The 26,750-nt window shown below is 38.8% G+C and overlaps 1 protein-coding gene across 5 annotated transcripts in view; it reads right to left on the reverse strand.

Annotated features, from left to right (window-relative positions):
* The window catches only part of PHF2 (PHD finger protein 2), a 3,400,138-nt gene that overhangs the window by 1,988,340 nt on the left and 1,385,048 nt on the right, over positions 1 to 26,750 (reverse strand). For all 5 annotated transcript variants that reach the window (XM_044078128.1, XM_044078127.1, XM_044078125.1 and 2 more), the window contains exon 9: positions 26,469 to 26,556. In XM_044078128.1, the coding sequence (XP_043934063.1) occupies positions 26,469 to 26,556 (88 nt within the window). The remainder of the gene's footprint in view (positions 1 to 26,468; positions 26,557 to 26,750) is intronic.

The raw sequence follows: 26,750 nt of genomic DNA on the forward strand, positions 1-26,750 counted from the left end.
GGAAAATGTATAGAAATGTATTATAGAATGTGGACAATAATATAATACAGTATTATGATATGGAAAAAAGACATATATTAAAAATCAAGGAAAAAATAAGGAATTACTGTTTAGGCAGAACTATTATTTACAAGAGAGAAGGCATCTGCATATTTGGGTAAAGGAGGGTATTAGCATAATGAGTGAAATAAAAAAATCTAAAATGAGAGGTAAAAAAAACACATGAGCAAATTATGAGTACTGTAGTACATCGTGTGGAATATATCAATAAGAGTAAACAGAAGGAAAATATGAGAGAAAATGGAAAGTAAAAAAAAAAATCCAGAACAAGTTAAAAAAGAGTTTGAAAGAGAAAAGAGCAGTTGTGTAAGAACTTGCCATAACCACAGATGTCCTTTTCTTCCATGTTGCAGCATTCTTAACCTCAGGGAGTTGCTGCCTGCAGCTCTGGACATCTGACCAATATACCAAAGTCTTGAGTGCAGGGGTACATGCTACGCTGCATGTAAGAGTCATAAACTGTCGCTGGCTATATATGTGACGTCTGCCCGTACCCAATTCAGAACTGGCTGCTGCACAGAGAGAACCCTCAGGACTAGGAGGAGTGAGGCAGGATAAAACCTACACCAGACACAAGTCAGTAGTCAGGGAAAGGACTCATTTTATAATGAGGTCCACAGGAAAAGAGGGGGTAGGTGGGTGGGATTGAATACTGCAACATGAACAAGATGTTGACTTTCCCGGTCAACAACTGTTAAATAAATAAAAAAAAATAAAAAAAAACATGGGAGAGAAAGACATCTAAGGTTATGGTAAGTTCTTATGCAACTGTTCTATGTCCTTCTATTCCTATGTTGCAGTATTCTTAACCTTAGGGAGACTACCAAAGCTCTCTAGGTAGAAATGTGGGAGGCTGGAAGAGGAGCAGAGTCAATGAGACCCTGCAGAATGGATCTAGCAAACCCTGTTCTAGCCCTGGAAATGGAGTCTAGTTTGTAATGCTTGGTGAAAGTATGTACAGAAGACCAAGTTGCTGCCTCCAGACTTGAGGAGTAATTAATGCCCTTGAAAAGGGCTGCTGAAGAGGAAGCAGCTCTGGTGGAATGGGCCTTGATGGATGAACCTAACTGCTTTCCATGAAAGGAATAGCAAAAGGCAATGGCCTTAGAAATCCAAGAGGCAATTGTCTGTTTTGACACGGCCTTACCTAGGGCTCTAGGATGAAAGCAAACAAATAGTTGATCCGATTGCCTGAAGGGTTTGGTCTTGTCTAAGTAGAACCTAGTTGCCTAGGTCTTTCTGAGGAGTTCTGAGGCTGAGGGTAGAAGGCAGGCAGGTATATTGCCTGGTTTAGGGACAGTTCATTAACTACCTTAGGCATGAAGGAGGGGTTAGTGCTAAGGGAGACCCTATCCTTATGGAAAACAAGGTAGAGGGGTGAAGCCATGAGGGCTTGTATCTCTGAGATCCTCCTGCAGAAGTGAGAGCCACTAACAAAACTGTTTTCCAAGTACAGAATTTAAGAGAAGAAGAATGGGCCGGCTCAAAGGGAGCTAGTATAAGTTTTTTCAGCACAAAGTTAAGATCCCAAGATGGGGGAATGGGCTTTCGAGGAGGTCTGATGTGAAGGGTCCCTTTTAGAAACAGCTTGACATCTAACTTGGACGCCAGAGGAGGGGTCAAGGGAAGGCAAGCAGAAATAGCAGAGAGATGAACTTTCATTGAAAAATAAGTCAACCCTGAATGCAGTAACTCACAGAGGTAGGAAAGGACCACTGGAACTGAGGCTTTAAATGGGTTCTGTTTACTCTTAAGGCACCAATTTAAATAATTTCTCTAGTACTTGGTTTCCTGGCCTCCTGTAGAACATTGAGTACGTCCTCTGAGTATAGGTGCCTGAAGGGGATCAGAACTCTATCATCCACGCTGTCAGATTGAGGTTCAGAAGGCAGGGATGAATAAGAGACCCCCTGCCTTGTGTCAGTAGGTCGAAGCAGTTGTTGAGAAAGGACAGGTGAGGCCAAACACACACCGGATAACTGGAGGTGGTGAACAGACATCTGAAACTCGCTGTGGCAGAAAAGTTCTGAACTGGGTATGTGCAGACGTCACAGATATAGCCTGCATCAGTTTATGGCTCTTACATGCATCGTCGCACATACTTCTGCACTCAAGACTTTGGCATACTGGCCTGATGTCCGGTGCTGCAGGCAGCAACTCCCGAAGGTTAACAATACTGCAACATAGGAATAGAAGGACATCTACTATTAGTGAACTGGATGAAGTACTTAGGAAAGTAAATGTTGATTCAGTATCTGGCACAGACGGCATAGGTTATGGAATGTACGAGAAATTAATGCATTGGCAGAGAGAGTATTTTGTAAATAAACTGAATGAATGGTTGAAGGAAAGGTTTGCTTATGAAGAGTTATGTAGTGGGCTATTAAACTTTATATGGAGGAAAGATGAGAAGAATGAAATAAAAAAATGGGGAACCCTCACACCAAATAACATATACAATAAATTTTTATGAGAACAACACAGGATAATGGAAGGAAGGACGAAGGACATTATGGAAGAAAGTATATACATATTAAAAGGGAAGGGATGTCAAGAATTGTTATTAGTTGTGATAGAAATTGTGGATGATATTATAAGTAAAAGGGAGGATGTGAAACTAATGGTAGGTGATATTAGCAAGGCATTTTGTACAGGAGGACATGACACTTTGTAAGATGATATGGAGAAGTACGGAAGAAGCAACAGAATTAAGAGAGTGTTTAATGTCAGAATATCAAAACAATAAAGTGAGAGTGTTAGTGAATGAGTGCTTAGTAAAGAAATATGCATGAAGTGTGGTATAAGACAATGATTTCCCATGAGTGGAGTTTTGTTTGCATTGGTAATGAATGCAATAGTGAGTGCAGTAGCTTAGAAAATGAAAGATGCTAGATATGTGATACAAAATGAGGGAGTGATTCCAGTAGTTTTGACATATGAAGACAGTACAGTTGCAGTTACCAAGAGGGAGTGCTGGTTTGTCCGAATGGATGTTTAAATGAAAGAGGAATGACTCTGAAGAAAGATAAAAGCAAGGATTTGGGTGATGTGGTGAAAACTGAGGAGCTATATTTTTCAATGAATAAAGTGTCTTTGCTGGAGATAAGATTTGGGAAAATTATATAGTTATTATACAATGGGAGCATTTGATAAATAAAATGAAAGAAATATGTCTTCTGTGGACGACATAGAGATTAGGATTCAGGAAAAGGTTTACCTGGTGAATTCTGTTTAAACAGGAAAAGAAGCACGCAAGTCACCTGTTTATATTTTCCCAGAGAACTGTAGAAAGGAAATTGTACAATTATTATTTTCCTTCATATGGGGTTCAAGATTAAACCCAGTGAAAACAGGAGTGTTGTATATGAGTAAAGATGAAAGGGGGTTGGGGTTACTAAATCCAATGTTTACTCTGCTTTTTAAACTTGTACAAAGTATTACAGTGGATAAATGATGAGAATGAAAAATTAATAGTGAGAATGTTTAAGCATACGTACAATCTGGGAGATGATAAGTATAAGAAAAAGGAGAAAAAGAATATGCAAATGAAGAAATTACAAATGATCAAAAAATATTAACATGGAAAATAAAAATTTGTGATATAGCAAAAGACAAAAGGATGTGGCTTAATAATGTGAAGAATAAATATTATTATGAAAATCTAAGGTAAAATTTAACAAAAGTGGTGATTAAAGCCATTAAAGTAAGGAAACAGTGGTGAAACTCTGGACAAATTGTGTGAAGAAAAAATTTTTGAGAATATTAATGACAAACAATATAGCTATGAATATGACTCTGTATGCATATTATAAAAAACGAAGAAAGAATACATGAGAATGGTAGATAATTTATTTTATGTAATATGGGTTATTTGGATTGAAAGACCGAATGAAATTTTGTTTAATGGAAAATGGATTTTGGCATATACATTGCTAAAAATGAGTTATGGCTGTAGAAGAAGAAGTAGTGGTCAATTATGGAAAAATAACAATGAGGATTTATAAGAAAATTGTAAATAATAAAAAAAATAGAAATGTGTATATATGTGACTGCAAATCTGCCCATTTTATAAATATGTGAATAATGTTTTTTATGTTATGTTAAATACAGGACCTCTACTCTTTGGAGCAACTTGATAGCACTGGAGGGAGCTGGAAATGTTTTACTTTGAGAACTTGTGAAACAGAAGTTACATAAGAATACCACACATGTAAAATGCAAACTAGCAATAATACAAATTTTCCATCACTGAATAATTACAACACGTCAGTATCCACTTAAGTGGTATTAGGTAGTTGAGGTGCAGAAGAACTGCACAAAGACTTTCACACTAGCAGTTTTTGACTATGTTGGACTTAGGTATGACTGTAATACGTTCAGCAATAACCTATTCAACAGTAACTAACATGTTGGGAAATAATGGCACAATTCAATAAACAATACAAAATGATGATACAGTTCTTAAAGTTATCTTGCTCACCATACAAACAGTAAAAAACGATGATACAGTTCTGACATCTACCTTGTCCACTGTTACCTAGACCTAGTTAGATTTATAAGGCTAGCCAGTCTACCTTACAACTACCCAATAAAAACAATAAAATAAAACAAAAAGATCTAATACACAATGTTGAGCATCAAGCAGCAGCAAATTACATGGCTCAAAAGAATCCATCAAAATGACAGTTTTGAAAAAGACCGCTTTGAAAAAGGTTGTTCTCCACAACAGAAATGTAGTAGTCAAGTAGCTATGGAAGGCAGAATGCATGTTAAGGCTGCTCAGTGTTCAATCAGGCCGATCATTTAATTATCAAATCTTCTGTTGCCAGAGATCTACAATCCCCATTAACACCTCCCCACAAATTACTTCTAAATAAACAGACTTTGGTCAGAGGGGACTCTGTGTTACGAGGGCTTAGGAAAAGGAATTTGCTTCCTGGAGTGGACAGACACAACATCTCAGCCATCTGTCTAAGGTTTGCTGAATGGCTGACAGTAAATCTATCATAATTCTGAAAGGGTTAGGGACATTATAGCCATAACTGCAGCAGGGAATACTGATCTGTGAGAACAAAGCTGGAAAATATTTTTCATGATGTAAAAAAAAAAAACTGGATTTCAGCAAAGGAAAGGGATTTGAGGTCTACTTACAGGCTTGGTCCATTTACCAGCAGTCCCCTTTACTAACATAAAACAGGCTGGCACTCCATCCAACAAAACTAGATGCAAGACAGTATGTAACACCTAAGCACATATTCCTTTGGGAGCTGTGTTTTCACCAGGAAAAATCACTTTAGGAAAGACAAATATCGACTCTGGCATGGGTGCATTAAAATTTTTGATTCAGTGCTAACCGCGTTGCCATTTTTTTAGGTCACCACTGATATGCCTTCAGTTATATGGAGGAAATGCACTGACATCAGTTTCATTCTGTGCAATGCTAGAAGCATTAATAAAAAACTACATGATGAATATGTAGAATCATTTACTGAAAAAAAGGCAATGCAGAAGCATTGGTCAAAAATCTTGGTCCAACTGCAAATGCCACCACCATCATACCAGGTTATACTGGCTATCATAACTACAGGTTACACAAATACGTGGGGAGGGAGGAGCATCTGTATTTGTGAGTCAGGTGACCCATACTGCATTTTACCAATAACACACTTGAAATAATATGGGTAAATACTATCATGGGTAAGACCGATAACCAGTAACTGGCTTCTGCAGAAGTCCCAGCTGGAGCAAACTCCAGTCTCTCGACCTCTACAAAACACATTTAATCTTTAAGAAAAAGACCACATACTATTTGCAGGGGATTTAAATGCTCCCAATCCTTGCTGGATGATAGTTAAAGTAACAAAAGCTTGCAAAATGATGATCATAGAAGTTGTGTTAGAGCATGGTAATACCCAAATAGTTAATTTCGGCACAAAGGCCACCATCATCTTGAAAGTTGCATCAGCAGACTCCAAAGTAAGACCTGAAAATGTCAGATCCTTGCCATTACTCAACACATCTGACCACAACAATGTGCACCTGACTCTGTACAACGAAAAGAAAGGAAAGTGAAGCCCCCATTCATTTTCAGAAAAAAAAAATAAGGCTACCTGTATAGATATCTTAAAAAAGGCAAACTACAAAAATGGACCTGGGAAGCATATAGGGTATCTCTAACCACTGGAGACTGATGGACCTTTTAGTTTGACAAGCTCCAAAAAGTCACTGAAAAACATGTCCTGCTATGTAGAAATAACATTCACAATAAAAACTCTTACACAGACGAAACACATTTGGATAAATTCACAGAAAAAGAAACATCACTTGGCAACACTCCAAAAGTTTCAACAAACAGAACTATAAAGCAAAATCAATAAGTTTAAGACACAAGTATGAAGAGTCAGAAAAAAATATCAATTAAATGTAACCATACATTCCACCTTTAGTAAAAAAAAAAAAAAAAGACTTTCTGGAACAGGTTCTGAAATATGGTAAATTTGTAGTAACTGATAGCATAAGCATTGTCATTCCATTTTCTAAAACCTTCTCTCACACAAACCCATCCCTGAACTGTAGTAATGATGTTGCAACAAACTTACCAATGAAAATGTGTCAAACTAGTAATGTCCTTTGGCTTTTCCCGGTTAAGGGTCGCCACAGTGGAATGCTGGTCCGCTTATGATTGGCAGTAGATTTATTGCGGTGCCGAGGTGCCAGCCCAACACCCAACCTTCAACAAAGGCACACCCATTCAAGCACGCACCTATCTGCATGTCTTTAAACATCACTTGACCATGGGGAGGACATGCAGACTCCACACAGAAGGCGCTCCAGCCGAGAATCGAACCGGAGAACCTCTTGCTGTGAGGCGACAACGCTAACCATTGCACCGCCGCGGCCTGTCAAACTATATCACATATTTGGGAACAAGAATCCCCTACAAAAATTTGGAGTGACTCAGCAGCAGGTCCAGAAGAAGAGGGTTGTACTTTTTTTTAAGCCATAAACAAGATTCCATATCTGCCTTACAAATCCAAACCAACAGAGTTTACTTCCAAGTCATGTATCTGACTGCTGGAATTTAACCACCATTATACCAATACATAAGCTGGGACATTTCTGACATGGATAATTCTATGTTAATTAGTCTCATAGGTATTTTAGGTAAGTGATCTTCCCAACAATGTAACTTAAGAGCTGATACAAATAAAAATAGTTTTCTGTGTGGGCAGTTATGTAGTACTCTTCTATTTTCTTTTACCCCAGTGCATACCAACAATCAGCCCATTTCACAATCCATACGCCCCATTTGTTCCTCATAGGGTGAAATCTATCCCTGACCCATTTGTCTCCTCAGGGCCTTCCTGCTTTAATGCACTAAACCCATACCCTGGTGGCTGATGTGGATACCCACCTCACCACAGGGCCTACTACACTCTCCTCTTATGTGTGCATTCACAAAGATACCTATGAGAGCTAATTTCACTGGATTGGGATAGTCAAGCCCACACCTCCAAGATCACTGTCCTTTGTGACCTTCAAGCCTCTACCTGTGTAAGAAACCACTTAGTACTCATTTTGACCCTTCCTCATCTTGCTCTTCCAGTGCACACTCCACTATATAAACTTGTGTTATGGCTTCTTCTCTCTAAGTCACACATGCATTTTTTAAACAAATTTTTATATTGTCATAGTGAGCTCAACAGACACTGGTGCTACAGATGATATTTTATTCAAGGATCTAGCTAAAATGTTTGATTCAATCCCCAACTACTCAGTAACTAATACTGTACTCTAATTTCTGTGAAAGTGAACCTATTCGTTACTATGATTGGGATAAAAAGCTGGTTGATTGATCATCTTTAATTTAAAAAGTACCATCACCATTCCATATTAAGAAGGGAGTATCACTGGGGTCATTTCTTGGTCCCTTTTGGTATAACATCTTGACACACACACTTCCAGGATGGTAAAACAGTATGACACACAGGAGACATTCCAGGTACAGTTAACGATTGACAAGATCCTTATTCAAATCACAGCTAGCTACAGGCCCCCAAATTTGACTCAGGATGCCCACTGCACCTATCTGGACCTCTTTTGATCTATCAAGATTCAACCCTTTACCCTGATCTTCGGCAACTTTAACTACCCAATCACAGATTGGAAAAACTACTCATGCCAGAATACAAATGCCCATAGATTCCTTGAGTTTTATCAATGCAAATGGCTTGGAGCAGCTAGTCGATACCCCCACAAGAGGTGGTGATAATAACTTGGACTTGGTATTAACCAACATGAGTAACCACTGCAGCACCCCTACAGTACAATCCTCCCTGGTAAGATCTGACCATAAAGCAGTCACTTTCGAAGTCAGCATCTCCTCTGACCCCCATCTATCTAGGGTCAAACAAAAAAACTTCTCCAAAGCTGATTACAACCTCCTGACGGATGGTATAAATAGCTTCACAGCCCCTCCTCCTCTGCTGAAACTGGTACCAATGTCCAAATCTACACCAAAGTACTATACGAGCACTTATATAAATGCATGGAATCAGGAATACCTGACAGGACAAAATCATTCTCCAAAAGGAAGAGCAAACCTGCCTGGTGGACATCTGCAATAAATAAACTTATATAACAAAAGGAAAAAAACTGCTGTCCAGGACCAAGAAGGAGAAAGTGCCAATTGGAAGCATTCTCTCTTTAGCCTGAACAAGCAAATAAGAGCACTAGTGAAATCCTCTAAAGTCAACTTCGAGTCCAAATTGGCCACATCTACTAAAGACAATCATAAGGCCTTCTTCACATATCTCTGCAATCTCAAAGGAAGGACCCAGATCTGTTCAGAACTGGTGGTCAAGGACACCATATACACAAATGTTTTTGATATAGCCAACCTACTGACTGACAGATTCAGTGAAAACTTCACCCCTCTGTCCCACATCAGTAAATCAGGACATCCCCAGTACCTGCCCCCCCCCCCCTTATCTCTAGGGAACAGGTAATCACTGCCCTCTCAAAGGCAAAAAATACAACCTCCATGGGACCCAATAACATCCCAGGGTGCATCCTACATGAACCCAGGCATGAACTTGCAGTACCATTAGGCACCCTATTCAACCAAAGCCTGAGTATCATCTTTGTCCCAGGTGAGTGGAGGACAGCCACTGTCATCCCTTTACACAAAGGTGGAGCATCCACCGATCTGGGAAATTATAGACCCATCACCCTAACTAGCCTGATCTGCAAGGCCATAGAACAGATTATCATGGACCTCATTAACAGGGACACTAGCAACCTCCACACACTTGACCCCACACAGTTTGGCTTTGTCAAGGGGAGGCCATGTCTGTTAAATATGGTTGATGTCTTTCAGACAGTCACTAAAGCCATGGACGAGGGGAAGACGTTGCACACCGCCTATCTTGACCTGGCCAAGGCCTTCGACACTATTCCCCACTCGGGCATAGCAGACAAACTCTCTCACCTAGTATCAATCTATATGTTATCAGCTGGGTAGCAAAATGATTCACTGATAGAGCCCACCTATTCAAAATAGGGAAAGCCACCTCAAGCAGTAGACCCGTAACAAGTGGCATACCCCGGGGATTAGTCTTGGAGCCTCTGTTATTCAGGAGATACTTCTCTGAGGTGTAGGCCAAAACCAGTGGGCTATGGCTGACCAAGTTTGCAGATGACTGCAAGATGGGCACGGTCATCAATTCCCCAAGTGATGTGGACATCCTCCAAGAGGGTCTCACCCAAACAAATGACTGGAGCCAGAAATATGGCCTCAAGCTGAATGTCCAAAAATGCATCATCATCCCCTTTGGGGAGACTGACATCCCCACATATTATCACATTAATAACCATGTCCTACGCATGCAATCCATCATGAGGGATTTCGGCACCCAGGTTGATAGCAACCTGACTTTTGACCACCATGTTGCTTCCGTTGTTCGGAAAGCTTTCTATAAGGCACACCTCATAAGTAACGGTATCTCATCCAGGGACAAGGAGGTCATAACATCCCTGTATTCTTCTCTTATAAGGCCAATTATTGAGTACAATGCCTCCAGTATGTACCTCGCAAAGCACATGCAGCAGCTGGAGAGACCACAGAGGTTCATCACCAGAAGAATCCAGAGCCTCAAACATCTACCCTACACAGACAGGCTAAAAGCCCTGTCCATCTACTCAGTTTCATACAGACTCCTCAGAGGTGACCTCTGTCTAGAATACAAAGCAATCTCAGACCCCACCTTGATGGGACTGCTGCATACACGCAGGTCACGTTCCACTCGAGTAACCAGCACGCACAACCTCAACCTGGTCTGTGACAACAATAGGACTTGTTGGCGGGACAGATTTGTGTCCCAGAAACACCCCCATCTGTGGAATAGACTCTCTCTCCACGTCAAGCAGAGTACCTCATTATCCCTTTTCATGCGCAACCTGGATAACTGGATATGAAACAGAAAATACACCCCTGGGATTCCACCTGTGTCTCTGCTGGACAGAGGCTTTGGATGCTGACTTGTCTAAACATGGATTAAACTCTTGGATAGACTTAGGTCGTAGGGCCAATAGCCTAGTAACTTCTTATGATCCTATGATTCTTGTGAGCACCCACCCGTGGATCACCAAGTTTACCAAAGATACTAAGGTTGCCTCAATTAATTCATCCATAAATGATCGATTTTTTCTCACCAAAGGACACTGAACTTCTTATGCTCCAGGGTAGAAGATGACTTCTAACCTTTCACCTTTTAGTTTATATTCACCTTAGCCATGTATGTGCCAAATCTTAATCGATGTGTGGTTGTTTCAGCAGTTTTCTATATTTTCCACTATAATTATGGAATTTGCATTTTGTTTTCTTTTTTTGGGCACATTCTTTACATTATGCTCTCCTACGTACATTTGGAGAAAAGCCATAGTTGCTCTTCATTCCATGTTTAATAAGATGACTGATGTCACCATTTTATGGGCTACAAATGCATTAAAGATGACCAACTTTCTGCTTTCTTTAGTAATCATGTTTATGTCAAAATTTATTTACTAGGAAAAACAATTTGGGCATGACCACAGAAAACGGACAATACAAGACTAAAGGATAACTTATTGCAAGATGGTCAGAAGTTGAAATAAATTCGCAGTGAAGATGAGATTATCTAGTTCAGACTTTCAAGATGGCTGCACAGTGATCAACAGTTAATTTCAGCTCTCCCATTATGAAAAAAGAAACTAATTAACAACAGCCGGCGACACTACCAGCTTGAGTAAGATTAAGTTACTGGCTAGAATGTACACTACTTGGGTACCAGCAAAGAAGAAATTAAGAGAACCTGAAATAAAATCAACCAGAAAAGGTGAAGAGAAAACACTGTCTAGGAAGAGTCCTGTAGCTGTTCAACAAAAGGCAGTTCAAGATTCAGCTCTGGTATAACAGATGATTTCCAGTAATTTAGAGGGAAAAAAATCAAATGTACTTAGAGTTGATTAAAACAAATAAAATACCAAAGAAGTACATCATCTTAAATAACAAAAGGCTAGAAAAATAAAAGAAGCTTTAATCAGATATTCAGATGAACTGAAAAACTGCAAAAATCAGAGAAGTAAATTAAATAAAAGATGACCAACTATGAGACTTCTCAAGAAGAACTGTTTCTGACTGGTAGAGTTTTTAAAAGAATCCAGAACAGAAGCTGCCATTAAAAAAGGAATAATTAGTAAAGCATATAAAACATTACATTATAATTATAAGAATCAATCAGAGGAATTTAGAAGGATTGGAAGAGAGACTGGATAAGCAATTCACAAAGAGATAATGGGGGGATATATGTACATCTCCCAAATATGCAACAAAGTCTAGAAGATTTAGAATCTTTGCCTGGAGGTGTTTACATAGGTATTTTTATACCCCAAGTAGACTCCAAAGAATTTTTCCTCAGGTGGATAGCAAATGTTGGAGGTGTAATGGATAAGAAATAGGTAGCTGAGAACATATTTTTGGGAGTGTAATGAGCTGGCAGACTTTTGGAATTTCCCGTAGACTGCTCTGTCGAAGATGCTCAGTGAGCAGATTGGACTGACTGGGGAGATGACTTTTTTAAGTTAGGCTACAGAATCGGACTAGCCTAAACATAGTAAAGCCTTGCTGAGTCTAATTATGGTGGCTGCCAAAAACTCATTTACTAGAAAATGGAAATCAAAGTCTAGACTAACTTTATTAGAAGTACTGAATATTGTAACAGAGACAAAACAACTGGATTTGGGCTCTTCAGAAAAGGGAAGGAGCAAACTACATGGGGAAAAATGGCAATTGTGGGAACAATATATGCAGAGCAGGAATGAGGTTTAAGAGGCAGGATTTGAATGAGCCACGTAATGCTTAATTGACAATAAGTGAAGTACAATGTTTATAACTACAGTTGTTTCAATTGTCTGTGATGTAAACTGTTTGCAACTAAAGTGATATCATTTTGTATGTTTTTCATTTATATAAATGAAAGATTGCCTTTGTCATATGTGTAAATTTAATAAAGATGTCTTGAAGAAAAAAAAAAAGAAGAGTTGTTTCTGCAATATCAGAGAAGACAGGCTGTTTGAATTTTAAGAAAGCACAACTGGGTTGGTATTCCACAGCAGGATTTGTTAAATGAAAGGGCACATCAAGAATATGCCCAAAACCTGTCCATGAGAAAGGAGCTATGACCTGTACTAGTAAAGATACCATACCAGCAAAAATAGTTTAGCTTCTCAAAACTGTGTCAGAAGGGAAAAATAGTAAAAACTAGAGATAGCAGTGCGTTTGTGGAAACTAATTATTCAATGTACACTGGGCAGAAGAGAAGCAAATGTATCCTATTAAATAGGGGGGAATATCGAGAAGTAGGTGTGGGATTCAAGCTGCTGTATCCAGTTGTCTGATGATATAAGCAGCATGCTATATATTGTAAAGGAGTTCTGTGAAAATGTGTAGTCAGGGGTATTTTAAATGTTGGAGAGAAACTTTCCCGAGACTGCTGTATGTGTTAAATATATTAAAGTAAACAAGTATTTTTTTAATTATAAGAAATATTGACTTTACAGTATAACAACAGTAAAAAGGCTATTGTGAATGTGCTGATTTTGGGCTGATGGGGTTGGGATGATGTGTAAAACAGCACTGAATATATTACATGCACAATTAAGATATTATTTTTCTTATTTTTACAAGGATGAATCTGTAGATTAATGCTCCTGCCTTAAACTGTAAAAAGTGTTTCCTGTAAGCAAGTAGGCTTGAAAAATAAGCTAAAATGATGAAAACTATAAAAAATGCTAAGTTGCATACATTTGCAAAGATATTAACTTTTTTTCCATTAGGAAATCTTCATTGGGAGTCAAAATGTCTGCAGCTGAAGGCAGTTGTGTATTCTGTTCTGAGTGAATTTGACAAAGATCCATTATTGACTAGTTTTACATGGAGACGAGCTGTATGCCAGTGTAGGCAATTAATTTTGAGAGTTCTGAGCCTTCTTTGCTGAGGGAAATGCAACAATTAAATGTAAATGTACACTGGCAAGCAGTTCAGTGAAAAATAAACTTTGAAATTATGGGAAGCAAATAAGAGATAACAGCCACCCAGCAGACTTAAAACTTTAATGCATTTAATAGAACAGTGTAAAATTTAGTTTTACTTAAAGATAGCCAGTACACTTTTTCTAGGTAGTAAAGTTAATATTTTCTGAAATCATTCAAGTTGATTTCCACATCCGGGAGGGGAATGGAGATAACAAAACAAGAGAAAGCAATTAGTGTGAGTGGGAATACATGCCATAACAACCACTTTAGCATGGGTAACCTTAATTTTAAATTAGGTAATGCCAGTGGGTGCAGCGGTGTATTTGGGGACATTATTATAAGTGGATGGCAGTGTTCTAGAAATATATTTCGTTTTTGTTTGAGGGTTGTCATTACCATAAAATGTCTTGAAAAATGTGACACAGGTTCAAATGTATATGAGAAACAACTGTATAAAAGATCAGTCTGCCATACAGTGTGTGTGCATGTAACACAGAAGTTGGAAATACACATTAAAAAACTGTCCTATACAACAGGTAGAACAACAGCTTTTTACCATAATGGCTAAACAATCCATATCATCCTGGGACCTGAATGGCTTTAAAAGTATAGACAAAAAGGAAAGAGTATTGAGTTATATTATGACATTGCACAGTGCAAATAGCAATGCTGCAAGAGACACATTTGGAAAGAAATGAGCATGTGAATTTGACAAAGAAAGGATTTCAAAATGGATATTTAGCAGAATATCAGGGACAATTGAAAATGGGAGTAAATATACTAATTGCTAGAGGATTCCAAAGAAAAAAAATAATAACTGTAGATTTGTGGTAGTAAGGGGTTATTGGCAAGGGAGGACGATTACACTGGCATGTATTTATAATTTCATCAAAAACTGCTATTAGGGAGGTTAAGAAAATTTTGGGAGAAATAATCAGCTTTCGGCAGGGAACATAACTTCCAGGTGGGGGAATGGAATTTGATTTGCGATAGTGAGGATGTATCGAAGGGAGAACATAACAAAAGACGGTAGGTTTCTGAAAAAAAATTTATGAAGATATTTGGTATGGAAGATGTGACTTCACTGGTAGGAACTCGGACAAAATTTACATATTATTCCTCAAGGTACACTAACTGGGTTAGAACAGACAGAAATTATATTTCACAGGAACGTGCATTTAATTAAAAGCTTCGACACGCATCCAATAACTGTTTCAGCTCATGCACCGATAAACGCTAAGGTAAAAATGCAGGGTAATGAAGTTAAAACAAGACACTGGCACTTTCCCACCTATCTGTTAAAAAGACAGGAATTTAAGAAATGGGTATGGAAATTATTTGAGTTATTAGGGAATACAGAAATACCTGTGGGATAAAATTAAAATGCAGATTAAAAATAGGGTAGAAATAAAAATTAAAGAAACATGGTTAAGACGTAATAGGAATTACTTAGAAAAGCTGACAAAGGTTAAAATATGGCAGAATAAGGGGAATAGCACAAAACAAGGGCATGCACAAATGCAAAGTATTAAGAAGAAAATAAGGTAGTAAATGGGTTATATGCATGAGTTTAGAAAGATTGCTGTTAAACAATTATTTTTGATAATAATTCTAGAGCACATAATCTTTTAGTGCAATGACTTAGGCAACAGAAATTAGAAAGGGTTGTCACCAAACTTAGGGAGCCTATAACAAGAAAAATAACCAGAGATCCTATGGAGGTATTAGTGATATTCTAGATATTTTATGAAAACTGCATAACACCAAGATAATGTAGAAATCAAGAAAAAATACAAATGGAATATTTATGAAATACTTAATTATGGCAATATTAAGACAGATGAGGCTCAACAACTAATAGGAGAAGGATATGAGAAGATGAGATAAAAACTGTCATGTATAATCATTCTTCAGGAAAGTTTCCAAGAACACTATTCCTATGGAAGTTTGAAAGTTAGGAGGGAAGAAAGTGATAAGGCTCTGTAAGACTTTGTTTAACAGTATTTTAAAAGGAGAGGAAGCACTAACATCTTGGAAGAAAGCTGTGGTGGCTGTACTACCTAAAGATGGTAAAGACACAGCTTCATATAGACACATTACAATTTTAAATCACGATTATTAAATATTTTTATCTGTACTTGTTAAAATAATAGGAAAGGTGTTGCCAGAATTGACAGATATATGGTTTTGTGGAGGGGTGGCAAACATCTGATAATATTTATAGAGCAATGATGATCCAGAGGGAAGCAGACTGTAAGAAAATACCACTATTGTTGGTGCGCCTTGATGCAGAGAAAGCATTTGAAACAGTAATTTAGGATTTTATGAGTAGGGCAATGGAAACATTTGCATTCCCTGACACAATAATAAGGTTAATTAGAAGGATATATGAAGGATCAGATGGAAGAATAAAAAGGGGCAGGGTTCTTCTATGAATACAGGAATACAGGAACAAGGCAGGGGTGTCCTCTTTCTGCTTTGTTGTTTGCTTTATATTTAGAGCAACTGGAAAAGAAAATAAGGGACATGGAAATTCAAGGATATAACTGACATGGAAATCAAGAAATGTTGGTTTTATTGCAGATGAGATTATTTTGTACCTGATAAATCCAGAAATGGACATCTCAGTGTTGTGGAACATGTTGAAACAGTTTTAAGTCTTTTCAAGATATAAAGCTGATGAAGGTAAAACAAAGACTACAGCTATAAATTAGGTACCCACATACAAATTGGTTTAGCAATACCTACATTTATGAGGATATGATAACATTTGAGAGCATGGATTAAAAAGGCTTCTGGTATGGCAGCTAAGGATATGCAGGAAGAGACTAAACAAAAGTTAATATAAAAACAGAGAAACTCTCAGATCTTGTTTATGGATATGGATAGTAAGATACAAGCAGTGAAAATGTTTTTAGTCCCTTTAATTTTATATATGGGTTGGGCATATTTTTATCAACCAGAGGAGAAAGTGTGGACAATAGTTAATAAAGAGTTGAAGAAATGTACCTTGGAAGGGAAGAGGGCAAGAATTAACCAGGATAAGCTGATTTTTCCAATAAAATAAGGTGGTTTAGGGGATTCCGGCATGTAACTCGCAAGACAGTTCCCTGCGAGCCACATCACCGAAACCAAACAGCTGCAGCAGCACTTTGCCATAGTGCAATTTGGCTGAAAAGCATAGCCACTGCAGCTGTAATCTATGAACAACCATTATTTATACAAAAACTGAAAGGACATGCAACAAAAATATCTATTACCTGATTTGAAGAGATATTTTACAGTTACAGTTAAGGCTCACATACATTACGCAAACAGAAGGTTATAGTTCAAAATGGAAAGGGATGATGATGAAGTGTGCTGGGGTGGAGTTAAAGGGGTATATAGACAGTGGAATTTTGGATGCAGATCCTTGAAGAGAATAATAACCATACATAATATTATATTCATAAAGTAGAAGAAAGTATTCTAAGAACTAAGTCAACATGAGAAAGAAGTAAGAAGATATTGCCAGTAAGGATTGCAGCCTGTAGGGGTACAGAAAATAGGCAAGAAAGATATGGAATTTATTATGGTAAACTGGCAAAGGAACCAAGATGCTGGGAGCAAATAACTACAGCAGGAAAGGTAATAGAGAGGGATGAGGCCAAAAAGACATTTGGACTTCAAGCTACAGATTGCCTTCCCCACCAGGTATTAAATCAGAGTACAGGCAAAAAGAAAGGGCTAGGGGAATCTTAAGTGAAAGTCCTGAATCTGGTAGAGTTTTTAGTTCAATCTAGAACAGAAGCTGCTTTAAAAAGGGATAATTAGTACAGCATATAAAACATTGCATGATAATTATTAGAATCAGTCGCAGGAGATTAGAAAAAACAGGGAAGAGAGACTGAAAAAGCAATTTACAAAAGTACAATGGGGGACATATGTATGGCTGCCAAGTATGCAACAAAGTCCAGAAGGTTTAGGACCTTTGCTTGGAAATATTTGCTTAGGTATTTATACCCAAAGTAGACTTCAAAAATGTTTTCCCTAGGTAGACAGCAAATGTTGGAGATGTGATAAGAAAGAAAGAGGTAACTGAGAAAGTTATGTAGCTCCCATAATGTTCCATATGTGCTGTCCATTTTCATTTTTCCTCAACTTATGGCTTCGAATCCAATCCCTCAGATCTGACTCAGCCATTGCTGAAGGTAATGGCAACCAAAAACTCTTGAGTTTCTCCTTTACCCATAATGCACCAACCCTAAGTTACCTCAGATCTTGTTTACTGATTTTTACCATAAATTAAATATTTACTATGCAAAGATAAAGGAGGTGCAAAATGCATGCACTCAGTCAGAAAAAGACCACACCTGGAGCTCAATATAAAGGACAGTGATGTCCCTTAAAAACTCATTCTTCCAGATGTTTGCAAATAGAAAGGATGGGGGTTGGAGGGCAGGGAGCTGAGGAAGAATGAAAATGGACAACACAGATAGAACATTACTGTAAAGCATAACTTCTTTATCTGATGTTGTCGATTTGCATTCAATCCTCAACTGATGGGACAGAGTCCCCAGCTACCTAAAATCCTGGGTGGACTCTTAAGGAAGGATATTCCTGAGCACAGTTGAACCAAATGATGATCTACCTCTGGAGACCAGATATAATCTGTAATGAATAAAAAAAGTATGGGGAGTAGCCTAAGTAGCTGCTGTACATATGTCATCCATGGGCATCCTGGAAAGAAAAACTGAAGATGTTGCTATAGATCTAGTTGAATGAGCTCATATTGGTTGTGGTAATGTAGCACCCAATTTTTTTATAAATAAACAATATACAATCAGTTGGCCATCTAGCTAAAATTACTTCGGCAACTGGTTTATCCAATTTCAATTCTAAAAAGGCAACAAACAACTGGTCTGTTTTTCTAATGTCTTTTGTTCTAGGCAGGTGAAAACATAGTTGTCTGTAAACATCCAATAAATGTAGCATGTATTCATGCTTGTTAGAAAATTTGGGGAAGAATACAGGCAAATTAATGGCTTGATTGATATTCAATTCTGCAACCACCTTGGGAAGGAAGGAGGTATTTGTTTGTAATGTCACTCTATCCTTGTAAAAAATCAGGTATGGAGGTTTTGAAGACAATAATTGAATTTCTGAAATTTGTCTACCAGATGCAATGGCTACTAGAAAAATTTTTTTCCAAAAAGCTGCTGGTTCAAAGGGGGAATGTACAAGTGCCTGCAGTATCAGATTGAAGTTCCATGGGGGAGTAGGGTCCTTAAACGGAGATCTTAAAAGTAGAGTGTCTCGCAGAAAAACTCATTGCAACTTATAAGAGGCTACTAAAGAACCTTCACTTCCAATGTGAAAGTTTAATATCGGTACCAACTGAACTTTAATGGTTGATGAAGTAGCTCCTTGTTTGAAAAGTAGGGGCAACAACTCAAGTATGTTATGTACCGGAGCTGAATAAGGTTCAATACAATTTTGATGTGCCCAGTACACAAATCCTTTCCATTTACTGGAATAGAATTTTTGTGTTGAAGGTTTATGGGAAGATAAAAGTATATGATGGGCAGGTGAAGATAGCACAGACTGTCTGGCTATTAATGGAATTGGAGAAGCCAGACTGTCAGCATGAGGTCTGAAATGTCTAGATGGACCATGCCTGCCGGGTGAGACAAAAGGTCTGGAGTTGGTCCAGAATCCAAAGTTGGTGAAGTAAGTGAGGCCAAAGGAAGGGAAACCAAATCTGTTGAGGCCAGTAAGGTACAATGAGGATGACTTTGCTCTTCAACATGGCAGCTTTCTGTAGACATTTTGGAATTAACAGGATTAGTGGGTACGCATAAAGTAGGCCGGGGGGCCAATTGTGAAGTAAAGCATCCCTCGTTGATTCCCCCTGTGGAGGGATTAAGGCAAAGTAGCTGCTACAGTAGTTGTTTAAGGGAGAAGCAAAAGGATCACAGCAAGACTGGTCCCATAGATGAAAAATCATTTCCATCACGTTCTTGTTGACAGACCATTTGTGAGGTAGGAGAATGCACTTGCTCAGTTTGTCTGCTATCATACTGGACTTCCCTGGAATATGTATTGCTATGAAAAAGCAGTTGGGTGAGATCACCCAATGGTACACTCTGACTGATTCTCGACACAAGGGGTAAGATCTGGTCCCTCCTTGTTTGTTGATGTACCAAACTACTGACATTGTCCTCTTGAACTGCAATTGTCCCCAAAGGGAGAGCATTTTGAAAGGCCTGCAACACTAAAAGCATTGCTCTCATCTGTAGGACAATGATATGCAAGTTGATCTCTTTGGGGAACCAAGTGCCGTGGACTGTTTTCGCCAAAAAATATGCCCCCATCTGAACTGGGAAGCATTCATGATTACTATGGCCTTGAGCTGAGGGGGAATGAACTGACGGCCTTGCAGAACTTGATCTGACTGAATTCACCACCTTAGATCTCGCTTGCATATCTGAGTGATTCGTACCCGAGTTGACATGAGTTGGTTCATAGGTTCATAGGTTCATAGGTTTATACTAGGCTATCTGCCCCAAGGCATTTATAAGCCTAGCCCGAATTTTTGTGGCTTACGCCACCCCTTATATGAAAAAATACTGTACCCATTAGTTTGTTGTGCCTCTGTCCAGCAGTGACACAGAGATGATTCCCGGGGTAAACCTACGATCTCCCATCCACAGGTCAAGATTTCTCTTGAACAGAGCCAGCGAGGTGCTCTGCCTCACATGGACCGGGACTCTATTCCACAGCATAGGGAGTCTCTGAGTGATAAATCTATCCCTCCAGCACGTCCTATTTATATCCGTGCTAAGGTTTAAGTCACTTGCTCTAGTGGTTTTGGTGGATTTGGATTTTTGAGGTGGAGCATGTCCATTAATTCTGGGTTGGACATGGCCTTGTATGTCAGGCACATGTCACCTCTGAGCAGACGGTATGCGACTGAATAGAGCTGGAGTTTCTTCAATCTGGCAGCATATGGCAGATTTTGGAGTCCCTTTATCCTTTTGGTGAGAAACTTTTGGGGTCTCTCCAATTGCTGCAGATGTCGGGCGAGATACATCCCGAATGGGGCATTGTACTCGATCATTGGTCTGATAAGTGAAGAGTACAGGGGAACAATGACCTCACTAGATCTGGATGTGAATCCCTTCATGATCAGGTGGGCAATGTAGAAGGTCTTTCTAACCACTTTAGCAACGTGAGTGTCAAAAGAAAGGCCACTGTCAGCCTGGGTCCCCAGGTCCCTGATAACCTCTTCTGTGCTTAGTGGATTGCCACCTATATGGTAGCTTGGGGTTACCTTGTTTTTCCCGAAGGATATGACCATACATTTTTGGCGTTTAACTTCAGGCCATGGCTCTGGCACCAGCTATCTGTTTCCGTGAGTCCCTTCTGAAGGATATCCGTGTCCGATGCATGGTGAAGTATCAACCATTGTGTTGCTAGCATCTACTGTAGAATCCTCATATAAAATCTGGCTAAAGATACTAGTGTTATTGCTGCTGATCTTGATCCTAGAGCTTGAAGGACCAGGCAGGCTGACATTTTTTACTGCAGATTATTTTCCTGACCTGTGATATTAATGTCTGAACTATTGAGGGAGGCAGTGAACCTATCATTGAGTTTGTGTTGAACAGAGCTCCTAAGAATTCCAAATTCTGAGTCAGTTCTAGTTGAGGTTTTTCATAGTTTATGGTTATCCCCAGATCTGGAGAACCTGATCTCTTTCCCTTATTAACTGATGCCTAGCAGAGGCAGTAATTAGACAGTTGTCTAGATATGGAAACACCTGGAACCCTTGCAGTCTCAAGTGAGCTCCTACTACTGCCATACATTTGGTAAATACCCTAGGGACTGTGATGAGACTAAGGGCAGAACTCTGAATTGGTAATGACTGTCTCCCAGCCAGAGACGTAAGCAATTTCTGGATCATCTGTTCATCTCATGTGATACTGCACATACTGAAGGTCTACTAAGCACATCCAGTCATCCTTGCCCAGAAAAAGAAGAATGGACTGAACTGTGACCGTCCGGAACTTGGTATGTCAAACTGACTTGTTTAAATTGCTGAGATCCAAAATTTATTTCCAGTCCCCTGTTTTCTTTGGCACTAAAAATAATCGTGAGTAAGTTCCGGATTCTATCTTGTCTGGTGGGAGCTCCTGGATGACTCTTTTTTTCTAGCAACTTTTGTACTTGAAGTGCTGCTTGCTCATTTGACTGGGTGGAACATCGAGGATTCTCTTTAAGATTGTAGGTGGAAGGGAAAAAGGCACTTCACCTTCATCCACGTCCGTATCTTCAATGACCAACTCTTCTGGGGATTCCAAGTGCTTCCTCTTACATGACTTCTTCCTAGGTACCTACTCAGTGGGATGATCTGGGGATGTAGCAGTAGAAATCGAGATACCCTCTTTGGAAGTCTGGGGGGTTCTCAGACTCGCTGTTCCTGTGGTAAAGAGTAATACGGCTCCAAGAGCAAAGACATCAAGGTAAAGGTTGAAGATCCAAATGGGTAGGCTCCATCTGTTCTGCCGAGGCAGACAGAACCCTCTTCATAGTCTTGAAGCAGACTGCACCAGAGAAAGAGAAGACCTTGAATCCAAACAGACAAGCTTTTGGACCGCTGTCCTCTTCCACTCTGAAAGCAATCTCCCCGAGATGGAAGCCAAAGCCGAGCTATCCTGTGCCAAGGCTCCAAGGTGCAGAGACAGCTCCAATAACTTCGGAGTCAACTCCAACACCTCAGATCTGACAGGGAAGCTTCGTTTATGAGAACTCTCCAGATCTGACTAAACTGGAGCACTGAAGATACTGCTATCTTTGGATCCAAGCCAAACGGAACCAGATGGCTCAGATCCAGGAACTATGAGACAGTTGAAGGAATCAGAGAAGGAACTTGGAGTGGGGCTGTGGTCAAAGAACAATCTTCCTGACCTGAAGGGGTAGGAGCTGGTAAAACACCCATCTGACTCTGTACCAAGAGGATCCTCCACACCACTCTTTCCACATCTTCCTCCTTCAAACTTCTGGAAGAACGAGTGGAAACAATAGAGGGGGACCTGGGTTGGTGATGTTCCAAGAAAGGTAAGGGAACCCTTGAGGGGCACCAGATCGCAGATGGTGAGTATCTTGTCCTGTGTAGGTGAATAACACTTAAACCAGTAAGGCTGGAAGTAGTCAGGTCCGATACCTTTTTTGTCGGAGCCAAGGAAGTCAGGGCCATCAATTATTTTTTTTTTCAGATCTGAGGGTGAGGTCTGATCCATCTTGGGTCTTTTCTTGGATGGCACAGAAACTGTGGAAGATGCAGAAGGCTTCGGAGAAGAAGTTTTCGACTGCTTTGTTTTGGGAGACTGATCTCCAGATGTAACCTCTCCAAAGGCAGAAGGTAATAAGCCTTTTAAAATAAGCTTGTTTTTCCATTCTACAAGCACCCTGGGGTTGAATCCATGGCATATGAACAATCTTCTTCAATTGTAATGGCCCCAGACAGTACACACACATAGTGTGGGCATCAGACATGGGAAGTTTGTTCCTATACTTAACACATTTTTTAAACCCAGCAGAGCCTTTTTTTTCCGCCATAGCAAGAACTATAAAAAAAGGCAAAATTTAAAGAAAAACAGCTTTTTTATTTTATTTATCAGGAGAGAGAGAGAAGAAGAAATAGAAAAACTACCAACAATGGCAGTAAAAGAGGACTACATCAAGTGCAGAAAGAAAGCAAATACTAACAATAGTATTTAAGAGGTACGCACTGTACGATGGTCCAAAAAATGGGGGAAATGCAGACAACAGTATTTTGAAAAGTACTAACTGTATAATCAGGTAAGGGATAGAAAAGACTTTAAGAATTTAAGAGAAATCAGAAAAATATCAGCTTTGAAAATTATGATAACAGTTATATGACAAATGCTCGAGAGGTATGGTCAATCAACTTCAGCGTAAAGCGGCAAATGAGATCTGAGGTAACTTAGGGTTGGCACATTATGGGTAAGGGTGAAGCTTGAGAGTTTTTAGTTGCCAAGAGCTTTAGCAATGGCCAAGTCAGATCCAAGGGATCGGATCCAAACCCATCAGTTGAGGATAGAATGAAAACTGACAATATCAGATCATATGTTTTGGGAGTGTAGTAAGTTGGCAGATTTTAAAAAATTCCATATACAGTACTCTGTCAGAAATATTGGGTGAGCAAATGGCTACAACTTAGGAAATTATTCCTTTTTGAGCTGGGACATAGGATCTGAATTAAAGACTTATTCATTTTAATTTTGATGACTGCCAAAAAAAGCAGTTACAAGAAAATGGTAATCAAAGTCGAAACCAACTGTACTCAAAGTAATGAATATTAAAAAGATGTAAAAGAATTGGTGGAGGGATCTTTAGTAAAGGAAAAGAGCAAATTACACAGAAATAAATAGATATTGTGGGAACAATACATGCAGAATAATGTTTAGGAGGAGGAGTAAAGTTCAAGGGAAGGCAGGAATTCAGCAATTTATGCAATACTGAACTGATGACAGTTACAAAGAAAAGATGTGTGACAATAATCTAAGTAAATGGAAAAAAATGTTATTTGCTTTCTCTTCTGTTAGTGCATATTTATGTCTTAAGTGATAATTTAATAAAGGTGTTTAAAAAAGATTCTCTAGTTGCTTTAATTTTTTTTTAAATTCTCTTTGACTATAATTTTGGAGAAAATGTTTACAAGCCTAAATCCTCATGATACAAGCTGCAAAACAGTCTGCTATGAGGGTCTGACCTGTCAAACCTCTTTATTGCAACACCTAAGCACTGTACTCAGTTCCTCTTGGTACAAGAGTTTGTTGAGTCTTTTAATTTTGAAAATAAATAAACTTACTTACTACAAAAAGAACCACCTTCTGGACTGATTTCAGAGAAGATTATTAAGGAAATACAAACCTCTTCCATCTGACCCCTGTATGAGACAGACTGGACTGAAAGAACATGCTAACTAAATTGTATATAGAAACCAAGGGAAGTTTTGCAACAGTGTTAGATTGAGTACTTTGTCTCTTTTCAGCTAAACATTTTGTGATAGCCACTTTTCTAAAGTGGTGAATGCCAATAAAGCTAAATGTTTCAAAGTACACTAATTTGATGACCACCTGGCACTGCATGACATCACATTTGCCAACAGCAGTCTTGTTCCCTCCCACATCCCAGAGACATACCATTACATGAACTAATGAGCCCTTAAATTGCCAATAGGAATGCATGCAGTGTTTGTGGGTGTATGCTCTCAAGTGCATGTCTGTATGTATGTCTTTGATGGACTGCTGTCCCATCCATGAATGCTGAGATTGTCTCTAGTTCTCCCATAAGCCTGAATACGATATACAAGATATGAAACTAAATGAATGAATATTAACCCAGGATAGTCAGCTGGAATAGATGCATCATTAATCACAGCTTGTGTGAGTTCAATACCTTTGCTAGACATCTTGCAAAGGAACAGAAATGGTAGAATATGGTTACAGAAGATAAGACATCAATAAGCTGTGGGCATTCAAAGTAGTCAAGAGAACTACAATGTTTACAGTATCAAGTAAAAGTTCTCCCAATGCTGGAATGAGAAGAATATCAGCCATTTCTCTCAAAGACAAAATGAAATAAATACTCAGTCTGAAACAGACACGTAAACTGTGGACAGGACAGGAACTGGCCACTAGATTTTATTATCACACTGACACAAGCAAATAAAAACGCCCTTTAGCCTGCCATTAAAGACAGATGTAAAGAAACTCAAGACACTAGCTATACAGACCTCTATAGCATCCTTTACTTTGTGGAAAAACCTTGGTAATATGGCTTGCTGTAGAGACACTGTTTCGAACTAGAAAACAGACGGGTCAATTGTGGGGAGGGAAAAAAGATGGTACAGGTTTGCTCCTTTCAAGAGTATGCAACTTGTGGGATGACAGTAGCAATGACATCTCAAACACACGGCACATGCCTGGTATTGTAAAAGCACACCACAGAAGCAATAAGCATATGCAAGCATATTAAGAGTGTTAGGAGGTGCACAATGTAATGTGAGCATCATGCTAAAGTCAATGCATGAACAGCTAGGAGGGGCAGAAGAACAGGAACAAAGTGGCTTTGATGAAGTCCCTGGGAGGGAGTTTATTTCTCTGTTGAAGCCAATATGAACCACTAAGCAGTATAACACACTTTAGATTTAGCAGTTGTGCTCACTGACATCTCTTACTATCCATCTGAGAAACAGAAAGACATCCTATGATAATGCTACTACCTATAGCATGTAAATTACAAAAGATCGATGGATGCAAGAAACAATCACTATGGAAGATGAAAGAACTTGCCTCATCAAGGAGTAAAATTAGTAGCTGGAAAGCTCTGACCATGCAACCATCTACAAAAATTTATAAAAAATCTTGCCAGTATTACTTAGCACATATGACCTTTTTCAGATGAACAGAGCTAGAATACATATTACCTACTAATTTGCAAAGGAAACAACTACCAAGTTAAATCAAGGATGTGATAAACAGGAATGTTCTATTAATTCTTTCAAAAGCCATTTAATTGGAAAATTCATATGAAAGCAAGACAGAATATGCAGATGAAATACACGTTGCCTCTTAATTTGCAAAGAATAAATTACTAAATTACTACTCATGCAGATGAAAAACAGATATGCAACTTTGATTAATTTATACAGCCTGCTATTCATCCAGGGTATTCACAGAAAAGTAAAGCAGAATTTGGAACTTCTACATTGTAATTTGAAATGTATAGTTCATCTTCAGAATAATATTCTAAAGAATTTAAGATACCTCATTTGCATTTCCACCATTAAGCCATGCAGAAAATGGCCAGAAAACGCTAGACAATCCACAGGAGTCAATGTTGCATATATCCATCCTAATGAGGAAATGAAAAACATAATACATCAATTAAAATTTAATACCAAGGTTAAAAAGTACAGTTGTTTGAAGTACACACCCTCACCATAACAGCAAAAGTATGAGGCAGAAGAAGAAATATGGGTATTAGTCTAGAACATTAAGCTTTTCAGCCGCACAAAACATTAAAACTAGCATTTTCTTTAGAAACTT

The sequence above is a fragment of the Protopterus annectens genome, chromosome 7.part0, assembly GCF_019279795.1.
Source record: "Protopterus annectens isolate FY-2018-M chromosome 7.part0, PAN1.0, whole genome shotgun sequence".
NCBI classification, from domain to species: domain Eukaryota; kingdom Metazoa; phylum Chordata; order Ceratodontiformes; family Protopteridae; genus Protopterus; species Protopterus annectens.